The sequence below is a fragment of the Myxine glutinosa genome, chromosome 1, assembly GCF_964187855.1.
Source record: "Myxine glutinosa chromosome 1, kmMyxGlut1.1, whole genome shotgun sequence".
In the NCBI taxonomy this organism is placed as follows: Eukaryota; Metazoa; Chordata; class Myxini; order Myxiniformes; family Myxinidae; genus Myxine; species Myxine glutinosa.
In genome coordinates this window covers 86,474,025-86,501,407 of record NC_136261.1, presented here as the reverse complement: position 1 = coordinate 86,501,407, position 27,383 = coordinate 86,474,025, and the positions used below count along the sequence as shown (strand labels likewise).

General features: G+C 40.7%; 1 protein-coding gene across 1 annotated transcript in view; it reads right to left on the bottom strand.

Annotated features, from left to right (window-relative positions):
• The window catches only part of LOC137425775 (beta-1,4-galactosyltransferase 2), an 81,911-nt gene that overhangs the window by 41,976 nt on the left and 12,552 nt on the right, over positions 1–27,383 (bottom strand). Inside the window, exon 3 of the mRNA XM_068114499.2 lies at positions 19,484–19,671. Coding sequence (XP_067970600.2) covers positions 19,484–19,671 — 188 coding nt within the window. The remainder of the gene's footprint in view (positions 1–19,483; positions 19,672–27,383) is intronic.

Sequence of the window (27,383 nt, the reverse complement as noted above, 5' to 3'; positions counted from 1 at the left end):
TAGAACAGTTCAGAGACATTGATGCACTTCCAACTAACATGTACTTTGGCAGTGATGTTACTGCTGCAGATTTTGTAACCCACCATGCATCTTGGCATAAATCTTGCCATTTGAAATATAACAATTCCAAGTTGACAAGGACGCAAGCAAAGAAAAGGGGTGTCCCCAACACTGTCGAATCTCAAAGGAGATCAAGTAAGCGCCAAACGATAAACACAGCAAAGTGCATCTTCTGTGACAAAGGACATGAGGACGGTGAGCTCTCTCAAGTTTTAACATATGATGCTGATACCGATATACGATGTATGATCACAGAGCTACATGACACACAGCTTCTTGCTCGAATTGTTGGAGGAGATTTGATTGCGATGGAAGCAAAGTATCATTTAAAATGCCTGACCCATCTGCGAAATCGTTACCGCAGTCTCGTCAGAAAGTTGAGTCGGGAATCACCAAATGTAAATGAAAAAGTGAATGAGTCTAGAGTGTTTGTAGAGCTGACAAGCTACATTGAGATAGCTGTAGACTCTGGGACTTTCCTCTTTAAGCTTTCAGAGATTCATTCACTCTATGTGAATCGTCTTCAGGACATGGGTATCCACAAAGAAGTCAACAAGACTAGGCTGAAGCGTCAACTGCTGGAACACTTCCCAGAGGCACAGGAACAGAACGATGGTAGAAACACGGTTATTGTTTTCAAAGAAGGAATGCGAAATATGTTGAAGGAAGCTTTAAAAAAACGGGATTTCTCAGAAGACGCTGAGATTCTAGCAAAAGCTGCAACGATAATCCGCAAAGACATTTTCAACCATCAATGCTTCAAATTCACTGGCTGTTTCCCAACACAATGTCAAGAAAATTCAATGCCCCCAAGCCTCAAATCACTTGTCTCCTTTATACTTAATGGCCTTAACTTGAAAGATCAAGACAGATGTGAATCACAGGCTTGCCTCACTATAGGACAGACCATTCTCTACAACACAAAGAAGAAAACTCCATCTGAATCAGCTGTTGAAACAAGACATACTCTGGAGCGTGAGCCACCTCTCCCCATTTACATTGGTCTCAATATTCATGGACTGACAAGAAGCAAGAAACTCATCCAGCAATTGTATCAGATGGGTATCAGCATTTCATATGACAGGGTTATGGACCTTGAGGACTGTATTGCCACATCTGTATGTGAGCGATTTGAAGAAGACGGCGTTGTATGCCCTGCTTTTCTCCGGAAAGGGTTGTTTACTGTTGGTGCCCTAGACAACCTAGACCATAACCCTAGCTCAACCACTTCACATGACTCCTTTCATGGGACTGGAATTAGTCTCTTTCAGTTTCCAACACAAACTGATCCTGGTGAGAGCAGACCACCTACTATGATACCCCCTTCTGGTGCAACACAGCAGTCTCTCCCGGTCAGTTATGCTTTTGTCCCTGCTGTAGCTTTAACAACCGCTGCAATTGAAGTACCTGAGAGTAACACAGAGCCAACCAAGACCTGCTTAAATGAGGCACTTATCCAGGAAAATAGTTGGGTCGAACATGCACTAGCACTGTTAGAGGAGGATGTCACCAATGAAGATGCCATCGTCTGGGCTGCCTATCATGCTTCGCAGCAACCTCCCATAGAAGACCCTCCAGCTGTGTGTTCACTACTGCCTATGTTCTACGAAAAGTCTTCCACCGCCGCAATGATAAAGCACGGCATGGATGTCCAGAGACAAGCGATTGAGTATCTCAACCCAGGACAAATTCCAGTCACTACCTTTGATCAGCCTCTATTTGCCCTGGCAAAGTTTGTACAGTGGAAATGGCCTGATACTCATGGGGGAAAAGTGCATGTTGTTATGTTAGGTGGTTTACACACAGAAATGGCACTGTGGAACACACTTGGAGATATTCTGGAAAGTTCTGGCTGGACTACCGCCCTTACAGAGGCAGATGTGGCTTTCACTGGCATAGCCGACTCATTTCTGAAGGTGTCACATCTCACACGAACCAGGCATGCCCATCAAATCACCCTCCTTACTCTCCATAACCTTCAAAGAAAGGCTTTCCTGCTCTCCGAGAGACCTAAAGACAATCAATCTGCAGAAGCTTGGAGGAATGACATGCTGAAGAAGAGTCCCACCTTTATGTACTGGGACCTTATCCTGAGATACGAAACCCTTATTCTCATCTTCATCAGGGCTCACAGAGAAAAGAACTTTCCTTTGTATGTAGATGTCTTGGAGCAGCTGACACCTTTGTTTTTTGCCCTGGACCATGTGAACTATTCAAGATGGATGCCTGTTCACATAAGAGATATGAAGTCTCTGCCTGACCCTATCAAGGAAGAGTTTGAGAAACAATGCCACTGGGTCCTTTCTAAAACCAGCAAAATATTCTCTACTATCCCATTTGACCAAGCTCATGAACAGGAGAACGCGAAAGTCAAAGGCTCTGGTGGTTGTATTGGACTCACAGGAAACCCTGTCGCATTTAGACGCTGGATGTTAACAGGTCTTAAGTCTTAATCTAAACCTCTCATTGGTTTATAGTGGATACTGATTGTAATGGTAGGCGTGACATCCAATAAGCGACACGCCCAATTCTTGGGCTCGATATTTTGCACTCCTAATGATAATGTTGTATTTCCAGGGTACAATGTTTACAGCTTATCATTCGCAATAATTGATGACCTGGAGTTATAAGCAATGTATTCAAGCCAAAAGCTCCCCCCCCCCCCCCCCCCCCTAACATTGAGGGCGCCCTTCACATGAAATCACTGAATGTCCCTTTAAATTTACTGGTGATATTGTAATATCAAAATACACATTCAGTGTCCTAAAAAATTATATTTCGATACCAATTTTTGCTATCCATGACTTGTATAACCCGGGAAATGTGTTTTTAATTACTGGATGGCGGCGATTTTGGATTTTTTGGTTTACACGAATACGCGTAAAAATTCGCGAGGGCTCCTCGGCTAATATTGATTAATAGGTCATTAGGAGTGTTCATGCCAAATTTGGTGATTTTGTCCACCGTGTAACGGTAATTTTGCTAAGCCACCCTACTATGATACACCAACACAAATCATTAATAACAAATTTATTATCGTCTCCAAAAGCATTTTCGGCCCCAAAAAGCAACCTATTTACATTATCATTCCTTTGTAGTTGAAATCTAATTTTAAGACCATACAAAACTTTATCATAATCACAAAATCCAAATATACCTTTCAGAGGTACTGCTACGGTAAAACTATTCTCTGCTTTTGTTTCATCATTATACATTGCCTTCCTTTGACTATAACCAGGGTCTGCGTTTGTACCCGTTGACATATCAGGAATAAAACCTTCAACAGCTCCCTTACCCATTCTATCACTAAACGAATATAGTGTAAATTTCATCATTTCAGATGTAGCAGAGACATAATCAACCGCTTCAACCTCTTGTGTTCCAATATACAGGCGGACACTATCAAACATTTTCCAGAAGAAATCATTTACGAGTGTAGCATTAGTATTATTCGCAGCCTTAGTGAATTTAAATTTACACAGCAAGAAACTATCAGCTAGATTCAAGTAAGTTTGTTGATTATTTATTTCAAAACTTTTTGTTCCATATGAATTCCAGTCTGTTCCTGTTACAGCATTTACCTTAAAATAGTCTTCCTTTTTAGTGGAGTTTGAAATGATAATCGTATCATCCAAATCATAGATACTATCAATCGCTTCCATACTTGTATTTATATAGTATTAAAATCGTTGAAACCCTGACCCAAGTATTTTAATGATTTTTTGTCGTTCTTGTGAAGATAGTTGAGTTTTACCTTTTTTTATTTCTTTGATTGCTTGTAATTTATGAGACTCCTTTTGAGCATCTTTTATACTCTTTATAGCACCCGCAACTGAACCCACGGCAGAAGCAGTTGAACCAATTAGGTCTTTATGTTTAAGAATGGTTGAACCAATACCCATTAGAGTATCAATTATCCCATCTCCTTTATTTCTAAATTGATGCCCCACACCCCGTTGTCTCTTTGGTTTATAGTATCCTCTACCAAGAAACATACCTTCACCCTTATAGTATGGTGAAAGGAACATCCCATCCCCTGTATTTATTTTATATTTTCCCAACTCGTCTTTTCTCACAATAACCATTATTTATTTATTGAAAAACTTCATGTAGGTGAATTCTGATGGATATAATTTCTTCATTAAAGGAGATCATACGATTATCTTGATCGGTTATCCTAAAATTTACTCTGTATATGGTTTTTCCTGACACAGGTAAATAGACAAGATTTTTTGATTCCATATTAAATTTATAACCAATCGGGGTTGAGTAAGCGCTGAATGAAAATATTGTATTTGTTTTTATTCCATTGTTATAAGCACCATCAATCAAATCACAATGAATTAATACCGAATTTATACCGGAGGATATTTGAATGACATTATCACTGTAAACCGTCCCGTTAGTTTCAATCTTTTTTGAGGAGAAACCCAATAGCTCTCTGAACGAATTTTCAATTGTGAAATCAACTTTATAATTATTTTTAAGTTTAATAGTCGATTTTGAAGTGTGTTTTTGAATATCTATTACAATCTTTTTTGGTTCATCACCTTCTTCTTTCATAAGGCGAGAGACTTCTGAAGATATTTGAGAAATCTCGTAAGCTCCGGGTGAAACGGTTATAGTTTTATATCCACTTCCTGGATTATAACTAAACTTGTTGTTTTTCTCTGCGATATTAAAAAGGGTATTGCAAGTCTCCATTGACAACAAAGAAGCCTCATATTCTTTTGTGGGGTCAAGTTGTAGTGGGTAAGGGAATGAAGCTGTGTAATCACTCGTTGTAAAATTAAAACTAAGAATTGTGCTTCTCATCTTATTTAATATCTAATAAATATCTTTGTATTGACATTTATTAATTATTTTCATATTCATCAACTGATCTAAAATGGCTGAGGTTTCATCTATCTATAATTCCAGCAATCTCTGTGTGTCTGTGTGTCTGTGTGTCTGTGTGTCTGTGACCGCTGTTTCTCGACAACCACGGGTCCGATATACTTGAAACTTGCCAGGTATATTGCTGGGGACCCGAGGATGTGCCTTTTCAAGGTTTTAAATTAATCGGACAAGTACTTACCGAGCTATGTCCAAAAAACGCTTCAACCAATCAGAGAGCAGCGAGCTATCACGTGTGCCGAACGTGGCGATCAGACTCTACCTCGGACGGCACATTTGACAGCGTATTCATTTATTTCACGTTGGAAAACTATGTTGCCGTTAAACTATGTTTTAAAACGAATTCAAACTGCGATTAAATTAAAACGATTCATCGTAACTGCGACGATTTGCGAACTTCACTTCACTTCACTTCACTTCACTTCCGGCAGCCAATCACAGAACGCTTTGTTGCGTAGGCGTGGCCGATGTGAGAACGAGCGGAGCTGAGCGCGTTACGAGCTGACCGCCATTACGGTACGGTTCGTAATTCGATTTCTTCCGGAGAAAATAATAATTTCTCGATTTCATATGCGCATTATTTCTCCCAATTCAGTCAGAGCGAAGGGCGGAAGCGAAGAGCGTTGTTTTTTTTGTTTACGGGCGTACGGGCGGGGTAGAGCGTACGGGTAGCGTTTTTATTTTTTTTGGCAAGGAACGGGCACCCACGTACGGGCAATGCCCTAGTTAAAACAATTGTTGTTTCCAGCCTTCTTACTACCTAACAGCAATAATAGCCTATTAACTAATTGTGATGGGTCATTTGGAAGAAAACTAACACCTGAACCAAGCTTACTTAAAGCATCAATAATTTATTTCTCCTTCTCATTCTTCTTCCTTTTACCAGCAACAGAAACTCCATAATCAAGTGAGTTTAGTAAATCAATATATACCCTATCTTCCTCTCTTTCCATATCAAGTGGTTCCTCAAAATATTTTGAACCGCTGAATCCGGAGTTTGTTAGAAGAAACATTAATCTTGGAGTTAATTCAACATTTGGTCGAGCAGAACTTAAGAACATCAATTTATCATTAAATACCTTTTCTTTCACAAGATAGAACTGTGCTGGTTCTTCTGTTGGAATGAGACCTGCTCTGGTTTTTGAATCTGCCGAATATTCATTGTTTTGAAGAGCTTCCACAACATAATTAGGGGGTTGATTTACCTCCTCAAGTTTCCGAAATAATCCTTCATCATCATATTCTAATTCTCCAAGTTCTTGCTCTGTCATTTGACTAAAATCTTTGAGGATTTGAAGTTTTTTTTTGGAGTAAATTCTAACATGGGAACTGTAGGTGAAATCGTTTGTTGAGTTTTTTAAAAGTGGTTTTAAAAATTTCTCTTGTTTTCTTTCAAAGGCTTCTTCACCAGTTCGTTTCTGTCTCCGTTTCTTCTTTATCTCTTCCTGTTGCTTTACAACTTTTGAAACTAACTCTTGATGTTCTTGAAACTTTCTTGCTCTTTCTTCGGTATTCATTCGGTATTCATTTTCTGTATTTATTTATTGAAAAATATCATTTAATGAATTGTAAAGGTCAATGGGAAAATTTTCCTTTTCTTCATCATTATAGTAAATGTGTTGAAATAAATCCTTTTCTTTAAATATTTCATCGAATTCTTTATTGGTATTAATACGAGTTGTTATTTCTTCTTCATGAATACTTGTATCTCTGCTTTTCATACGTTTGCGTTGAGTCTCCTCATCGATATCAAAACCGAAAGATAAAATCTTAACTCCATCACCACGCAAATGTTTAATAATTTGTCTCATTCCTTCAGGATTAGTTTCTAAAATCCCAAGACCATTAGATTTTACTTTATTTAACTCACTGTTACAATGTGAATATTTTGTAGAACCAAGAGAGACCTCCTCAAATATTTGACCTTCGTTCCTCAATCGCATGTTTCTCCATTGAAATGTAGTAATAATTATCTTTCCCTTCTACTTCTCCTGGTCGCATTGCTCTGGTTGTAGTACCTACAAAACGAATCATAGGGTGTTTTTAAAAAAAACTTACAATCTTTTCATTTTTACTATTCAAGAGTTTAGATTTATGAAAGTTCTTTCCTGAAGCAGATTTACCCACAAGATTAATAATAATAGTTGTCATTTATGTGTGTAAAATATCAGTTAGTATCTCATCTTGTTTCACAACAATATATTTATATTTTCCAATCGTGTGTTTCATATAATTTTCAAATTCTTTTTTACTACATAACGTATAGCAATTATCTCTCCAAAAATTATTTACATCTATTGAATTTAACTTAAACTAGAACTGCCACTTCAAAACTGCTGGCAGTGATGACCGGTTTACTCGCACCCACTTTTGATACAACCCCACTTTTGATACAACCCCACTTTTGATACAACCCCACTTTTGCTACAACCCCACTTTTGCTACAACCCCACTTTTGATACAACCCCACTTTCATTGGACATGCTTTGCCACAACCCCCTTGGATACAACCTTGATAAACACACACACACACACACACACACACACACACACACACACACACACACACACACACACACACACACACACACACACACACACATCCAACCCCTCCTCCTCCACACGCACACCCCAACCCCCTCCAACCTCCACACACACACATATCCACACACACGCACATCCACACACACATCCCCCCATCCCCCACCCCCCCCCCCCCCCCCCACACACACACACACACACACACACACACACACACACACACACACACACACACACACACACACACACACACACACACACACACACACACACACACACACACACACACACACCCCCCCCCCCACACCCACCCACAAACACACACATCCACACACACACACACACACATCCACACACACGCACATCCACACACACATCCCCCCATCCCCCACCCCCCACACACACACACACACCCCTCCACACATACACACACCCCTCCACACACACACATATCCAACCCCCCCCTCCTCCACATGCACACCCCAACCCCTCCCCACACACACACATATCCACCCCCCCCCCCACACCCACACACACATCCATCCCCCCACACACATCCCGACGCACACATCCCCTCACACACACATCCCCTCACACACACACACATCCCCACACACACACCCACATCCCCCCCTACACACACACACACACACACACACACACACACACACACACACACACACACACACACACACACACACACACACACACACACACATACCCCCACCCCCCACCTCGAACACACACACACACACACACACACACACACACACACACACACACACACACACACACACACACACACACACACACACACACACACACACACACACACACCACCGCCGCCCCCCCCCCCCCACACACACACACATCCCTCCCCCCCCCCCACCCCCACACATGTCAATCCATGCACCGATTGCAGAAAAAGCCATTTAAAAAAGAAAATTAACCTGAAATTGCAGACAGAATTATTTATTTTGGCTGAGAAGCCAAACGATTCTTCTTCTTCATTAGTTTCTCAACTTTGTGTGAAATGCGATCTAGTTAAAAAAATTCAGAATTTGAACAAATCTGTTTCATTCGTTTGTCAATATGCCTCACCTATTGACAAATCCTCAAATGGAATTTCATTTGAGGTTGAAATGACCGCGGGAGATCGTGTGATAGTGATAACGTCCTTTGGAAGGACAAAGTGTGCGTTCTTCTTCTTCAGTTCCACAAACTTTGTGTGAAATGCGATCGATTAAAAAAAAATCAGAATTTGAGCAAATCTGTTTCATTCGTTTGTTAATAGACCTCATCTATTGACAAATCTTCAATTGGAATTTCATTTGAGGTTGAAATGACCGCGGGAGATCGTGTGACTGATCACGTCCTGGAAGGACAAAACGATTCTTCTTCTTCTTCTTTAGTTTTCTAACAACTGTGTGAATTGCGAGCGATTTAAAAAAAAATCAGAATTTCACCAAATCTGTTTCATTCGTTTGTTAATATACCTCACCTGTTGAGAAATCTGCAATTGAAATTTTATTTGAGGTTCAAATGACCGCGGGAGATCGCGTTGTCGTGATCATGTTCTGGAAGGACAAAATGGTAGGTTTCTTCTTCTTTCAACAATAAAGACTTATAGCTTCGAGACCGTACATCCAATCATCTTGAAATTTTGCACACTTCTTCCGAGTAAACAGAGCTACAGTGCATTAAAAATTCAAGTCGATCCATGCAGTGGTTCAAGAGTTACAAGCTTTTTTTAATTTAACTTCCATTATTTATTGCGGCCAAACCATGTGACTTATCAAAACGTCTCAAGTAACATTGAAACATCCCCCAATGAGGAACATTTATGTAAAGTTTCCACTCGATATCTCCACAAATTATGGAGGCGATACCATTTCTAGTTTGAGCTTTAAAACATCATAACTCTGAAACCATGTGTCGGATGACGTCGTGCTCACTGACTTTTTTTGTTCGTCATGGGTATGCGAATATGCCTGCCAAGTTTGGGCTCGATCTGTTCAGCCGTTGTGGAGGAAAAGGGGTTTTTGTGTTTTTTCACGAAAAACAAGATGGCGGCCGAACCATGTGACGTATGACTTCGAAAATTTTTGCATTCTGAGTTTTTTTTAACTAAGCATCTGGGGAAAAAAATCCCATTTTCGGGGGAGAAAATATTTTGTTTGACGAATTCTAGCCTCTTAACGTTAGCATTTTTAATATACTCGATACACGTCTTTTGTTCCCATTGAAGAGTTCTTTAGAATGCGCCATTCCTCAAATTTTTCCATTGAGCCGTTTCGGAGATAGAGGGGAAAAGTTGAATTTGTTTTACAAGATGGCGCCCATACCACGTGACCTATGACGTCATAATTAGCATTAGAAAATTATAGGAGCCGAGACGATCATTTGTTGAAAATTTCCTGTCAATCCGACCAGGGGTTGCTGAGAACATTAATTATGAAGTTTTCGGAGGTGCAAAATAGGGCGGAAGAATAATAATAATAAGAAGAAGAAGAAAAACTCTAGCAGTAATAATAGGTTACTCTCCATTTCATGGAGAGTAAACCTAATAAAATAAAAGTATTGGCATTGTTTCTTATTGAGCGTCGAGGGAGTTTAAAATATGACTGACTAAGATAAATACAATTACAAGAAGAATGTCTCCCTCTTGTATAGTAGCCATCCATTACTGTTTGGTTTCTCTCATTAACACAATCATCAAAGATAACGAGGTTCTTTTTTGATTAATCTAAATCTTGAGGTGAAAGTATATCATCTGTATTATCACTGAGAATACAAGTTATGGGTTTCGGTTTCGATTTTGATTTCTGTGTATCACAAAATAATTGTATTATATCTTCAATATTATAATCATTTCGTTTGTTTTGAAGTTTAAATAAACCATTAATGTCTTCCTTTTTAAGACCCGCATTAAACCCTTGTGAGAGTAGTTGATACTCGGGTTGAAAACTTGACTTCGTAAAAATTATTAAATTATCATAATCTAAAAAATTAGGACTAAGGAGCATCTTTAAAAGCAAACAGGTTTTTCCACATCCGCTTGAACCAACTATTAGACATCTCAATGAATTTGGAATGTTTTTATGGTTATTAAATTTTATCTTATTTTCCCAAATGGGTAAAAAATCATTCATTTATATATTTGGAAAACAAGTCATCTAACTTTTTTTGAGTTATTTTAGAAACTCTATATTTTATCCTGAGTTCAGGTTTAATTTCAAAATAATTCATTATTTTATTTATATAGTATCTTGTGTTAACATTTCCATTAAAATTATTTTGAATAATAAATATCATTAAACCCTTATACATTTCCCCAATACAAATAGTCTCTTCCCTTGAAAGAAATGGTGTATTATCACCATAATGCTTAACATTAATCTCTCTTATTAATCTTGTAAAGCAATTCATTTTTGGTTCTAATTTAAAAGAGTTATATATATTTTTATATTTTTTATTATCATTAATTAAAATTAAATCACAGAAAATACATTGTTTATATGAACCCTCATTATTAATCCCTATTCTATCACAACGGCGGCAGATTTCTAAATTATCATATGGAGAGTGGAAATTCTAAATCTCCTTCTGTCATATTTAAACAGTAAATTTTTACTTAAACTAAACGCAAGTTTATTCGTTAATAAATACAATGTTTCAAAGCACAAAAGACAAATTTCAAGAAATCTCTACTTCGGGGGAAGATATAGAAAAATATGTCAAGGATGTTAAATTGAACAAAGATAAATATGGAAATTTTTGGGTAAAACCAGTTATGGAAAATAACATGAGTCCCTCTATTTCATTTAAAGGAAGAGCTCTAACTATACCTGGAAAGACATCCATTAAAGTAAATCTAACAAAAGTTTCTCCTCTACTCCTGGCAATTTATTCAAAGCTTGAAAAAGTGATCGATCGCGATACTTTGAAAATGAATAAGACCATCAACAATACTCGTGGAGAAATTTGTATTTACTTTAATAATCCAAAGGGTGTAGATCTAAGTAAAATGAATGATGTTAATATTTCTGGTGAAATGTCATTTCGTTCTATGGTAGTTAGAGATTATTTAAAGATAACTTTTGATATTAAAAATGTAGAGATTGAATCCGTTAATGAAAGAAAGTATTTTGGTATAGATGGAAAGGTTTTTTCTGCTAATTAAATATGAGTCATTACAGCAGTGAAGATTTTACTATTTCATTGAACTTGGACGATAGTGATGATAGTATTTCATTGAACTCGGACGATGGTGATGATAGTATTTCATTGAACTCAGATGATAGTTATGATAGTAGTTTTATTGATGACTCAGATGTCTCTGATTGTGAGATTGATTCTGAATATGACCCTGGTTTTGATATGGATTGGGAGATGTAAAGGTGTTTTAGTTAAAGTAAAGTTATATATATAAAACAAGCCAAAAAGGCGTTTTAGTTTAAGTAAAGTTATATATATAAAACGAGCCTAACAATCTCGAAAAGGTGTTTTAGTTTAAGCACATTGATATATATAAAACACTGTTTTCTTACCCTATAAATATGGTCTATTGCGATACTTGCGAAAAGGAAGTAAAACATTATAGAAAACACATACTCACAGTTAAACACACTTACAACATTCTAAATCAATTATCACCACTTCCTAAGAACAAAAAACATTGTAGTCTCTGTAATAGAGATATCCTAAAGAAGGGGTTCAAAGCCCATCTTTAAACAAACAAACACTTGTCAAAATTGTTTACTATTAAAAATACTGATGGTGCTTTCAAAAGACATATCAGGATTCGAATCTTTAATTTTAATCCTCCTGGTCCAAAGTCAATACTTGAAGCTGTAGAGATTATTGAACCATCAATAAAAGCCTTCGTTGAAAAGACTCTTCTCGAATTGAATTCAATCAAGTTTTACTTGGGTGTTAAAATGTTAATCTCAAAAGATTGTCCATTCACTGATGAAAACATCACTGATTTAGCTTACATGAGAACAGGCACACACTTTATAACATTATACAATCAGATTAATCCCACTTATGTTCAACTTATCCAGCAAGAACAAGAACTTGAGCATACTATTACTGGAAGTGGTTGGAATATAGATGAGATACTATTTATTGACATTCATATTCTTAAATCAGATCCTCTAAACGCTTCTTCTTACATTGATTTACCAAGTGTTATCAAAAATAGAAAAGCAGTTATCAATATCAAAAATAAAGACAATAAATGTTTTCTCTGGTCTATTCTTGCACATCTACATCCTCAAGATAGCCATGTTGAAAGAGTATCTCATTATAAAAAATATGAGAATACGTTGAAAACAAAAGATTTAAATTTTCCAATGGCTTTTAATGATATTCCTAAATTTGAAAAGATGAATAATTTATCAGTTAATGTTTATGGTCTGACGGAAACAAACAACATTCAGATTTTAAAGCTTTCTGAAAATTATAATCAAACTCATATTAATCTTCTTTATTTTAATTCAGAGGAAAATTCACATTATACATACATCAAAGATATTACAAAATTAATAAAACCACAAGTATGTAAAAGAACAAATAAAATATATATTTGTTTGCATTGTCTTAACTTCTTCCATACACAAGAAGGATTAGATAAACATTCAAATTATTGTGGTGAACATAAATCAACAGTAATCAATATGCCTAAAGAAGGCTCAAAGATCTCATTCAAAGATGAAAAGAAAACAATAAAACATCCATTTGTTATATATGCTGATTTTGAAAGTACAGTGAAACCTTGACTTACGAGTGCACCAACTTACGAGTTTTCCGAGATACGTGCCGTCGCTCGGGCGGTTTTTTGCTTTGAGATGCGAGCCGAGATCTGAGTTACGAGCTTACGCCACCCGCCACCAGGTGGCCCAACGAGCGTTCCGGTCACGTGGTTATCTTGCCGTGCAAGCATCTCTGCCGTATATCGCTGCTGCTTTGTTTTCGCATGTTGGTTATTTTGGAAAATTTCTTAGTTTTAACCATGGGTCCTAAGAAATTGAGTGCCAAGGGCAGTACTGAGAAGAAGAAGAGGATGATGTGCTTGGATATAAAACACGCAATCGTCGAAAAACATGAGCGAAGTGTGCGTGTTGTTGACTTGGCGAGGCAGTACGATCGTAGTACTTCTACGATATGTACGATTTTGAAGCAGAAGGAGTCGATAAAGGCTATAACGCCAGCCAAGGGCGTTACGATTATTTCAAAGCTCCGGACCTCTATCCATGAAGAGATGGAGAATTTTCGAAACATTTTGAAAGGGAGGAAGAAACAAACCTCGTTGGACAGGTTTTTATTGAAACGCCCTGCAAGTGACAGCGAGGAAAGTGTGGCGAAAAGGGCAAAAGTTATCTCCTCCACCTCCGCCAGCATCTTCGTCTGATCTTCAAGGTAAATACACTGTAGCGCGATGCTGCGCGCGCTAATGCTTACGCAAGGAACAAGCGGACAACGCGGTTCATACAAGAGTCTTTATTCAAACTGCAGCACTAAGCTGCTCAAGGCTGCGCGCCCCATCTATATCCTGAGGCCACGCCTCTCTCCCCGGCGTGGCCCACCCCCACTTGGTGTGCGGGGTGATGTCACCACGTCAGTGCTTTCGTGTCCGCCACAACACTTAATAAAACCAGTTTATTTCTTTACATTGAAGGAGTCTGGACTCCAGCAGAATACGGATAAAAGGATGGCAAGGCACAAACTCGTCCGAGAAGATGTTTATTCGTAAAACCAACTCGGGAACACTAAAAAGCCCGTTTATCGGGCTGCCTTATAAAGCAAAACCAAAAACCCAAACCGAAACCGAAAGCCACGCCTCTCAAGCGAGGCGTGCTTCGGTGGTCACGTGATCCACAGGTGTAGCTCATTATACCCGCACGCGTGGGACGCTTTGGCGGTCACGTGACCAGCCACTCTGGCACCAGGGATCCCCGCCGGTGACGTCACCGGCTGGAGAAAGGAGATTCTGATGCCGGTCTTGCTTGGGGGACCCATGGGTCGCTACAACATTCTCTTTTATTATGAACAGTATATACGAGGTCGTGCTTGTTTATACTGTTGCGAATATGGAATTTGGCCTCCATATCCGCTTGTAAATATTCCCCTATTTTCTCCAATACTCCCCAACTTTCCCCAATCCCCCATTCCCTAGTCCCATTGCATGTAAATAACAATCAGTAGAGCCGACCTTCCCCTTATTCCCCCATTAAATGTCGTGCCCAGGTCCACCGCACCACACGTAGACAACTTTCGGACATCTTCCTAGTTATTCTTAATCTATGTCAGTTAAGGCCTCGTTTCCATTAATTATGACTCTTCGTTGCACCAGAATGTGATTATATGGCATCAGTAGTGAGTTTAGGACCTTTCCCATACCTCCTCCCATCTTCTTCCCCAAACAACAATTACAACTACAACTACGACTACAACAACAGAGGGGCGGGGAGTGTGCGTCCTCACACCGGCTCGGTTACCCGCCATGACCATGCGCTCCACGGCGTTACCCCGAAGGGGCTGGCTGTCAGCTCCTCGTCAGGGGCGGAGCCAGTAACCCCCCCACGCACCCAATGAGAAGCAACGTGCCGATTCCATCTGGGGCGGCGCTAACGAGCCGAGGGCGTGTCACTCCCCGCCGGATATACGCGGCCCCGCGCCGGATGTGACGTCAGATGCGCCTCAGCTTGGAGAGAGAAGCCACCGCCACCCCCAGCGCGACGATACCTCCCCGCATCTTTGGACCGGACCGGACCGTACTGTACCCTGCCCCGAGCCCAGGAGGACCTGGAGCCATCGATACCCGCTTTCCTGTCATCAACCCCCGTGTGAGTCAGCCGTTGTCCCGTTTGTCTGTCGTCTGTCCGGGGTTAATATAAGAGTGTGTCTAAGTGCCTGTCTTTCTGTGATTATACCTCTAGCCCCTGTAATCTGACCTTTCCGTACGAATATAATCTCCTCCGGAGGTCTTGAGAATTGAAACATTGGTGTCGTATTGTGTTATTGTAATCCAGCCGGGTGTCTTCTTTTTCTTATTGAGCCAGCATCGCGCGACTAGTCAACGTTCGGGCACAATCGGGTAACTTGTGCAGACGTGGTCATACCATAAAACCGCTCGGTAAATAACATCCAAGCCACGTCTGTAACAATACATTATTTGTTATTTATAAAGTACATTTTTCTTATTTAAAAACACGTAACAAAAAAAATTGGTGTGGTTTTTTGGGGGCTGGAACGGATTAATAGCATTTCAATGCCTTTTAATGGGGAAATTTAATTTGAGAAACGAGCAAATTGAGTTACGAGCTCGGTCACAGAACGAATTAAACTCGTAAGTCAAGGTTTCACTGTATTATAGAAAAAATTGATACTGCTTCTCCAGATCCAGAAGAATCATACACAAATAAATATCAAAAACATACTCCTTGTGGTTTTTAATATTATATCAAATCATCCGTTGGTGATGAATATAACAAATTAGAGGTGTATAGAGGCTCAAATACCCCAGAGGAGTTTGTGAAACGACTAGAAAAAGACTGTGTTCGATTAAGAAAGATAATTAGAGAAACCAATAAACCAATGTCCTTGACGAGTGAAGAGAAAAGGGAATTTATAAAAAATAATGTCTGTCATATTTGTGAGGAGAAAATTGGTGAAGGTCTAAAGGTTAGAGATCATTGCCATCTCACTGGTAAATATAGAGGTCCGGCTCATCAAAGTTGTAATATTAATTATAAACTCCCCTTTCATTCCTGTCTTTCTTCATAACAATGCTAATTATGACACTCATCTATTTATCAAGGAACTCTCAAAGACTTCTGGAAGTATCTCAGCAATTCCAAACACAGATCAGAAATACATTTCATTCACAAAAACAATTCATACATCTCCTATAACTCAGATCAGATTTCTTGATACATTTAAATTCATGACAAGTCCATTGGCTAACTTGGTTCAAAATCTAAAAGAGTTCCCATGTCTTTCAGAGTATTTTTCAGACAAAGATTTACAAACACAAAAGGGAATTTATCCCTATGACTATATGAACTCATTTGAGAGATTCAATGAAACACAACTTCCTTCAAAAGAAAATTTCTATAATAAATTAAATAATAGTCATATCTAGATATATAAAACACAGTGTGTGCGTGTGTGCGTGCGTGTGTGTGTTACCGATAGACTCCGAAACGGAGAGGCTCACGTGCTTGATATTTGGCATAGACATGGCCATTGAACCTGGGACGAACATGGCCGACCTCAAAATATTGGACGATCCATATTTTTTATTCATATTTACCTCAGCGCATTTCAGCGAAGTACCCGCTAATCTCAGCCGGTCAGAACAGCTCGCTGATTCGCTCAGAGCGATCACGTGATGTTCCATCCCCGCCGCTAGACTGATTCGCTCAGAGCGATCATGTGATGTGACCATTGCCAATCACTCCACAAAGGTGGAGATGCAGTTACCGGGCGCCATCTTGGTTGGCATTCGATGCTGGGCGATGGTGATTTCCGTCACACGCTTGCACGTAATTCAGAGCGAAAAGCGATCGTGTTTTGTGTCGATTTTTGTCGATTTTGTGCAATATGAATTAAATGTCTTTGATAGGGACCGGTAATTCCGCCAGGGGCGCTGCGCGCACTACTTATGTCACGCTGTGCATGGCACTCTGTGACCGCCGTTGCGGTGCAATGCTTTGCGGGCAAATCGTTTTTATGCCATGGTATGTCATATTTTGGACTTAACCACTCTTCATGACTTATCATGTGACATCTACACACTCATGGCTACCACCGAGACGGATCCTGGTTTTACGTGAGTAATATTTACCATATTTGCTCGATTTTTGAAACCGATGCATGCAAATATCGTGTCTATACCACACCTAAAATATTTTTTAGAAAGAATAAGCACATCTCCCCTTTGAAAGTGCCCCCTGAAGTGTGTCCAGGTGGAATTTCTAAGTCGTAGGTCTTAGCAACTCTCAGCAATCTTTTACCGCATGGATTTATCTCGAGTATTTACTAAACTGTGCTAAGTTGAAGTTGCGTACATATTTCAGCAGTTTTCAATGTAAATCGGTGTAATGTAACCTCCCCCCCCCCTCCCCTCCTACCCCCTCCCATCCCTCTCCCTACCCCCTCCCCCTGGAATTTTTTTTGAGTGGACGGAAAACTTTGATGGTTGTCAGGAAAATATATACTTTAATTTAAAAATGGCGTGGCACAGGAGGCGCTCAGACAAGAACATTGAGGGAGGTTTACCATTTTATCTTAGCTCAGTTAAAATATCTTGATAAAGAACCAAACGCAAACATCTTTTTTGTTAATGTATTAGATGGTGATGGTAGTGGTAAGATAATTAAATTATTTCCTACGCATAGACAAATATTTGTAGGATCGATGTTTGAGTGGTCTACTCGGGATCATTGATATTAAGAGTAAAAGGTTCATAAGGATAGAAGGATCATAGGTTCATAAGGGTAAATGTTAGGAGGCTCATAAGGCAATAGGGGTGTGGTTTACTAGAGATCAATGATATTAAGAGTAAAAGGTTCGTAAAGATCAGGGTGGGAGAAATAGAGGTGTTTTGGGGAAATGAGGGTGAGAGAAAAATTAACATGTAAGTCAATGGGAAAATGAGGGTGGTCCAGGAACAACATTATTACCCTACTCATGTGTAGGTTCTGCGGGATAGAAACAGAAAGTACGAGCCACCTCCTTCCTATTGCAATGTAAAAAAACATGTCAGAAGTCAGAACAGCTGTACACACAAAGTTACAGCAAAGTATGCAGAGTTATCCACTGGCACATCTGAAAACATTTCAATATCCCATTTTCAGAAACCTCGTGAAAACACGAACCAAAAGCAATCAATTTAAACAAGGAAGTACTGCTCACATACGACCTGATGCCATCGAGCATGAACATAGGAAACAAAACATTTCGACCGGATGTCATACTTATGAACCTCACAGAGATCATTAAAAAAAAACATTCCTGGGAATATTACTACAAACAAACTACAGTTGGAAGCTGTCTGGGACTCATTGATGATCTTGACAAGAGCCTTCGGAACAAAACTTTGAAAAGAACAAAACTTCATGGGTGGTCCATGAATCATGATCCCTTACCAAAACGGAAGTGGTTACTTTGAGACCTGCGAGGACTCCGTCCTACCTTTTGAAACCCACATATGGAGATAATAACTGTCCTGCTGTTAAAATAACGCACGCACACACGCGCGCACACACACACACACACACACACACACACACACACACACACACACACACACACACACACACACACACACACACACACACACACACACACACACACACACACACACACACGTTTGTGGCGATTCATAACCCAAATTGAGAGAGGTGTATAGTGTAATTTGCAGGCACAACCATTGTTCAAACTGTTTTGTGACCATCCCTACCAGGGTGGTTCTTAGCTACATAAGGCAAAAAAAAATTGAATTGTTTTACTCCCAACCTTTAATTTTTTTGGTATCCAGGTAAAACTTCTGCCTGTGAAATATTTTTTGAATACTTAAAGTGTTAGGGGTTGCACAGCGACTCATGGTTGAAGATTTTCAAATTTAATGTGGATACCAAAAGATTTTTTTATTTCAACAATTTTCTGGAAGATATGGTGCATTATTTGAAAAAAGTGCAAGGGTGCCAATATTTTTGGCCGGCAGTAGTTTATAGGTTTCGAGGTTTGTATCTTGTTCGATTCTTTTTTTGAGGATTTGTGGTGTATTAAACAGATTGGGTGTCCATGCCATCCTGACAAAGAGGTGGTCTCCCGACTTCCTGATATCTTTAATACTACTGCCTCCAGGTGGCTTTGAACCCACAACTTCAAAGATACTAGCGAGCTCAGTGTCCTCATAACTAGGCCACCGCACATATTGTAAAGAAGTTGGCCACAGAACTACTCCATGCATTACCTGAAACCAAATTTATCCATGGCAACAGCGAAGTGCCGGGGCTGTGAGTAGCAGTGGTAAAAATTATGATCATCCATCGGCACCAAGTCGACATCGCTAAAGATGAAGCAGTTATAAGGAAAGTCCTTCAGTGCCTCCATGTAGCCAACATTCATAAGCTTTGCTCTGTTAAAGGTTTCCTCTCCAAACTGCAGGAAAAAAAAAAGTAATACATATGAAAACCAAATACATAATGTGGACTATGAACAAGAGAATGTCATGAAACAGTAAGCAAAGGCTTCCAATTTAATAACATTCTCTTGTTCTTAAGTTAAACCAAGTCCTGAGCTTAAAACCCAATGTGGGGCTTATTAAAATTGGTGTTGCAACATAGATTGCTCCTATTAAGTGGATAAATGGAAGAAAAAAAAACATACAACAATGAATTAGGGATGCATTATGTCCTATTCAGTAAGCATTTATTTTTGTTGGCACTGCAATTACATGGGGTGAATTTAAATGCCGATTCTGAGTTAATGGTCAACCACCATGTAGACTGGCATTGGGTTAACCATGATGTGGAATAAGGTAGAAACGTGTAAACTACACACAAATGACCTATCCCTGAAGATCACCGACGAGCCAGCTGGGATTGTACTGACAATCTACAAAGAAGACCACTCCTTTTGCATCTTCACATGCATAGGGCTGCTGAAGCAGTTTCCTAGGCTAGTGGGCACAATCCTGGATAGGTCGCTACTCCGACACGAGATACTCGAATGGCTCATTCTTCCCAAAAAGCTGGTACTCATTTTGCTGACCTCAGAAGGATGACAGTCTGAGTCAACCCTCCTGGCGTTATTTTAACAGCAGGACAGGGGTTCAAACTCAAGACCCTAAGATCATAAGCCAGCCACTTTAACCATTATGCCAACACCAGGCTGACAATCTACGAACAACACCATTGTGTTGAAGAGAACCATAGTGTAGAAATGCAACTTCTGCGACACTGTTATTTAATAGGGAGTCCCAAATGCATTTTGATTTTTCACCAAAAAAAGGTTAATATTTATGGCCAAGCTCAATAATTTTCGCCAAAAACCCTTCACTCTTATAGCCACATATATATATATATATATATATATATATATATATATATATATATATATATATATATATATATATATATATATATATATATATATATATATATATATATATATATATATAAAGGTCAAAGGGGGCTGAGACCCCCTTTGACCTTTGAAGACCCTTTAACACCCATAAGATCCTTAAGACCCCAAAGACCCAGAGATCCCAAAAGTTCCCAAGGATCTAAAAGACCCAAAAGTCCATGAGGACCCAAAAGACCCAGAGAACCCAAACATACTCACCCCCCTCTCACCGCCAGAGTCCGGCAGGCAGGCATGCTACAAGGTGGTGAGGACCAATGAAACTTTGGTCCAATGGACCAACGGGCCCGGCCACCTAGTAATATAAATACTGTTCTTACCTTAATGACTAATGTAGGTGCAATCGTCTTTCCCTTTGGTTAGCGTAAACATCCACAATGTCCACTGGATTCAGCTCCGCAGTTAAATCGCCTTCTATGTGAAGAAGAGCAAGTGAGGCCTAGAACAATGCGGCTGTGTCGCCAATATGCCTCCGCATAGTCCCACAACAGGTAGATGTCATCACTCTGCATATGTATGGGTAGGGGATCACGTTTGTGCAGTTTCGTGTTGATCGGATAAGGTTCGTTTTTCTATCCAATATGGCTGCCAAACCATGTGACCTATGATGTCATCAATTTAATATTTCAATACAAATGGGTCATAGATCATGTGCATGCAATTTCAGATTTTTAGGATAAGGAATTCGATTTAAACATTTTTGGCTGGTATACCACTTCACCTACGATGTCATCATCATCATGCTTTTGTTCCCCATTGGGAGTACTTGACAATGTGCCAAGTTTCGAATTTTTCCATTCCACGGTTTCCGAGAAATTTTTTTTAATTATTTGCTTTTAATCCAAGATGGCTGCCATACCACGTGACCTATGACGTCACAATTATCATAAAACATTCTGCATGGGTGTCACTCCTACCCTGAAAGTTTCGTCTCAATCAGACATATGGTTGCTGAGAAAAACGAGGTTTAGCCTGTACAGACGGACGGACAATCCAAAAACACAATGCCTCCGGCGACTTTGTCTTTCTTCCCCCATGATTGAGCACAACCAGTTTATAATCCTTCTCATTGCAGAAAAGCTTCGTTCCCAAGTGGCCGTCCCAACTGGTAATGTGGGCGCTAACTGAATGAGTTTGTAATAGTTTGGGTACATTCTCTGAGACAATTATTTTTGAAGTCTGTGAAGGGTGTCTGTACAGATTCCGTATTGGTAAAAAGGTCAATTTCTGCAACTGCAAGCTGAGGATTTATTTTGATTGGGTTTGCATATTTCTGCGAGAGTGGATGTGGATGAATGCCATTTTTGTGATATCTTAACACTGAGTCACAAGAGTGGATGTAGATAAATGCCATTTGTGTGATATCTTAACACTGAGTCACAAGAGTGGATGTAGACGAATGCCATTTGTGTGATATCTTAACACTGAGTCACAAGAGTGGATGTAGATAAATGCCATTTGTGTGATATCTTAACACTGAGTCACAAGAGTGGATGTAGACGAATGCCATTTGTGTGATATCTTAACACTGAGTCACAAGAGTGGATGTGGACGAATGCCATTTGTGTGATATCTTAACACTGAGTCACAAGAGTGGATGTAGATAAATGCCATTTGTGTGATATCTTAACACTGAGTCACAAGAGTGGATGTAGACGAATGCCATTTGTGTGATATCTTAACACTGAGTCACAAGAGTGGATGTAGATGAATGCCATTTGTGTGATATCTTAACACTGAGTCACAAGAGTGGATGTGGACGAATGCCATTTGTGTGATATCTTAACACTGAGTCACAAGAGTGGATGTAGACGAATGCCATTTGTGTGATATCTTAACACTGAGTCACAAGAGTGGATGTGGACGAATGCCATTTGTGTGATATCTTAACACTGAGTCACAAGAGTGGATGTAGATGAATGCCATTTGTGTGATATCTTAACACTGAGTCACAAGAGTGGATGTGGACGAATGCCATTTGTGTGATATCTTAACACTGAGTCACAAGAGTGGATGTAGACGAATGCCATTTGTGTGATATCTTAACACTGAGTCACAAGAGTGGATGTGGACGAATGCCATTTGTGTGATATCTTAACACTGAGTCACAAGAGTGGATGTAAATGAATGCCATTTGTGTGATATCTTAACACTGAGCCACAAGAGTGGATGTAGATGAATGCCATTTGTGTGATATCTTAACACCGAGTCACATGCTTCAGCAATTTCTGTTTATTCTTTTGAGAATAGTCTCTCTAACTCTGCAGTTACAGCATCCAAAACCGGATTGTACCACTGCTGATGACACCTGATTATTTGAGGTTTGGTTACAGTCGCGGGTGTTTCATGTGCATTTGTTGCCTCTCCTACATGCTCTATGGACCAAATGGACCAAGCTATGACCCAAAGTTGTTAATCTGGTTTGAAAAAGGATGCAGCCAATCATATCACTCTATGCAAATACCGCAGTATCTGCCATGGCTAGGGGAAGAAATCCATGCACTTGGGTTCCTTTTCACATTGTTCCTCATTTTTAAATGCAGGATGTTTTTTTAATCTTAATTGTAAATTACTGAAAAATAAAGGAGGGCCCCCCCATGCCCCACCCAAAATCCGCCGGTGGTGAAAGGAGGTTATATTTTCACCCCTGTCTGTCTCTTTGTTTGTTTGTTAATAGCGAAATTGAACATTCGCAAAATATTGGTTGGTCTGGTATGTTATTACCTGTGCCATCGAAGGGGGCTGGAAGTTATGTTTTCACCCGTCCGTTTGTCTGTGTGTGAGTGAACAAGATATCTCAAAAATTTGTGGACGGATTTGGACGACATTTGGTAGAGCTGTTCTTGTAGTTGTTACTGTGCCATTCTTCGTAATAAATATGTTAAAGAAATTCTAATTTTTGCTAATGGCGGCACCAAAATGACCGCCGCAGCCGACATGGGGCATGTTTCGCAATGGCTCCATAGCTATAATTCTTCATAAGTACATAATTTAAAACTTTGCCAAGTTTCATGCTTTTCTGAAAAAAGGCTGGATTTAGGTTGTTTTACAAGAAGATGGTTGATGGTGGACTATGTGAGTGAGCTCTGTAGAAACACGAGATTTACAATCACTGGCCCCTCAGTACACATCTTACAATACAACTAACCTATCACAAATCCCTATTACAGGCGTAAATTGAATCTACTCGAGCAAATGGACCAAGCTATTTTTAGCACATCCCCCCCTTCCGACCCCCTTCCACGTAACAGTATCTATGTATGTATTTTATGTATTTTTGTATAGTACCTTATGGAAAATAAGGCTTTTTTTTTCTTCTTTTTTTTGTTGTATACTGAATCGAGGCTCGTGAAAGAGCTGACAACCGCGAGGGAAAGACAGCACAGGGGGACCCACGAGGGAAAGACAGTACAGGGGGACCGCGACGGAAAGACAGCACAGGGGGACCCACGAGGGAAAGACAGCACAGGGGGGCCACGAGGGAAAGACAGCACAGGGGGGCCATGAGGGAAAGACAGTACAGGGGGACCGCGAGGGAAAGCCAGCACAGGGGGACCGCGAGGGAAAGACAGCACAGGGGGACCGCGAGGGAAAGACAGCACAGGGGGACCGCGAGGGAAAGACAGCACAGGGGGGGGGCCGCGAGGGAAAGACAGCACAGGGGGACCGCGAGGGAAAGACAGCACAGGGGGACCGCGAGGGAAAGACAGCACAGGGGGACCGCGAGGGAAAGACAGCACAGGGGGACCGCGAGGGAAAGACAGCACAGGGGGGCCGCGAGGGAAAGACAGCACAGGGGGGCCGCGAGGGAAAGACAGCACAGGGGGGCCCGCGAGGGAAAGACAGCACAGGGGGACCCGCGAGGGAAAGAAAGCACAGGGGGACCCGCGAGGGAAAGAAAGCACAGGGGGACCCCGAGGGAAAGACAGCACAGGGGGACCACGAGGGAAAGACAGCACAGGGGGGCCACGAGGGAAAGACAGCAGAGGGGGACCGCGAGGGAAAGACAGCACAGGGGGACCGCGAGGGAAAGACAGCACAGGGGGACCGCGAGGGAAAGACAGCACAGGGGGACCGCGAGGGAAAGACAGCACAGGGGGACCGCGAGGGAAAGACAGCACAGGGGGACCGCGAGGGAAAGACAGCACAGGGTGACCGCGAGGGAAAGACAGCACAGGGTGACCGCGAGGGAAAGACAGCACAGGGGGACCACGAGGGAAAGACAGCACAGGGGGACCACGAGGGAAAGACAGCACAGGGGGACCACGAGAGAAAGACAACCAACGAGGACAGACAGCCACGAGGGAAAGACAGCTTGGCCGATCTCCGCCAAATTATGCATGTATGGTTGGTCATGACCTGTTGGTCATGGGCACAATTTAATTTGACCCTTTACCCCTTTGAGAGTATGGGCATCACCTGCACAAAAGGCATGTTAATATATGCACATCAGTCAGCCAGGTTAATTTATTTACGGCATAGCCTGTAGGACAAAGCCCTCTAGACAGTATTTGTCTGTCCGTATGTATGTATGTCCCTCACAAACGTAAACCAATCAGAGCCGAGTATCTGCTCATATGACAGGTGTGATGTGATTACATCTGTGATGACATTACGGTGTACGATGGCTGACTCTACACACCGCCATTTTGATTTTGATGCCGTTCAGGCCGAACATATCGTTGAACCTGTCATACAGTTGTGGCCAAATATATTGGCACCCTTGCACTTTTTTTCAAATAATGCACCATTTCTTCCAGAAAATTGTTGAAATAAATTTTTTTTTTAGTATCTGCATATGTATTTATTTGGTTTGCAGTGTAACAAAACAAAAAAATTCTGAAAAAAAAAAAATCAGCTTATTCCACACAGAAATCGTAAAATGGCCTGGACAATATAATTGGAACCTTTTAGAAATTGCTGGAAATAATTAGATTTCAAACAGGTGATGCTCCTTTATTTTGGAATTGAACTCACCTGTGCTGAGTTGCAGGTGCCTGCAATATAAAAATTACTCATTCAATCAGTTTGAATGGAGAAAAGGAGTCATTCTGCTGTTTTGTGTCACTGAGTACCGCAATGAGAATGGAGAAAAAAAATTAACCAGAGAATGTGTCTGAGGAGGTCAGACACAAGATTGTAGCCAAACATGGACAATCTCAAAGCTACAAGTCCATCTCCAGAGACCTTGATATTCCTGTGTTCACCGTACGCAATGTTATCAGGAAGTTTAAGACCCATGGCACTGTAGCCAACCTCCCTGGACATGGGCACAAGAGGAAGCTTGATCGAAGATTGCAGCGAAGGATTGTTCGAATGGTGGGGAAAGCACCTCAATCAACTGCCAAACAGATTCAAGGTGACCTTCAGACACAAGGTACGACAATTTCAACTCGCACCATCCTTCACCAACTCAATGAAAGGGGGTTCTATGGTTGGAGACCCAGGAGGACCCCACTGCTAAAAAAAAAACCCTGACTGGAGTTTGCCAAAGCACACCTGAACAAGCCAAAATCCTTCTGGGAGAATGTCCTGTTAACAGATGAGACCAAATTAGAGCTTTCTGGTAAAGCACATCTCTATATTTACAGAAAACAAAATGAAGCTTTCAAAGAAAAGAACACCTTCACTACAGTCAAACATGGAGGAGGTTCAGTGATGTGTTGGCACTGCTTTACTGCCTCTGGCACTGGGTGCCTTCAATGTGTGCATGGCATCATTAAATCAGGATTACCAAGGCATTTTGGAGTGCAATGTTCAACCCAGTGTCAGAAAGCTGGGTCTCCGTTGAAGGTCATGGGTCTTGCAGCAGGACAATGATCCCAAACACACTTCAAAAAGCACCCAGGAATGGTTCAAGACAAAACGCTGGACTGCTCTGAAGTGGCGAGCAATGAATCCAGATAAAAATCCCATTGAGCACCTGTGGGGCTATCTGAAAACAGCAGTTGGGAGAAGGTAACCTTAAAATCTGGGAGAACTGGAGCAGTTTGCACAAGAAGAGTGGGTCAAACTGCCAGTAGAGAGTTGTAGGAAGCTCATTCATTGCTATAGGAAGTGCTTGACTGCAGTTATTTTGTCCAAAGGCTGTGCTACCAAATATTAAGTCTAGGGTGTCAATAGTTTTGCCAATGCCATTTCATTTTATTTTCTGCTTTAAAACCACCGTTTAGAGGCCATTTTTCCCCGCAAAGCGGGGGTTGGCCTTTTCGGGGACTGTGGTAGTTGTTTTTTGGTCCCCTTTTTGAAGCAATGTTTTACGGCCGGATGCCCTTCCTGACGCCAACCCTTTTTGCCGCCTTCAACGACAAACAGGGAATTACCAGTGAACTGGTACTCAATTAGCCGACCTCGGAAGGATGACAGGCTGAGTCAACCCCCCTGGCATTAATTCGGCGATCGACCGAGATTCGAACCCAGGATCCAAGGAATCCTAAGCTGGCACCCTAGCCGCTAGCCCAACACCAGGGACCAGGGATTCTGCTTTAAAAGGATATATTAAGTTCTGAATCAAAAACAAAGGTTCTGTAATATTAACAGTGAAATAAAGAATTGTGGAGACCAAATGCTTTTGTCAATATATGCTTTTGTCAATTTCAACTTATTTTTTAGAGAAAATCGAGTTATTTGAAAAAAGTACAAGGGTGCCAATATTTTTGGCCACGACTGTATATCACAATTGCCATGCTCTAGCTTTACGTTTTTCATTCAGGGTGAAACACAAAGTT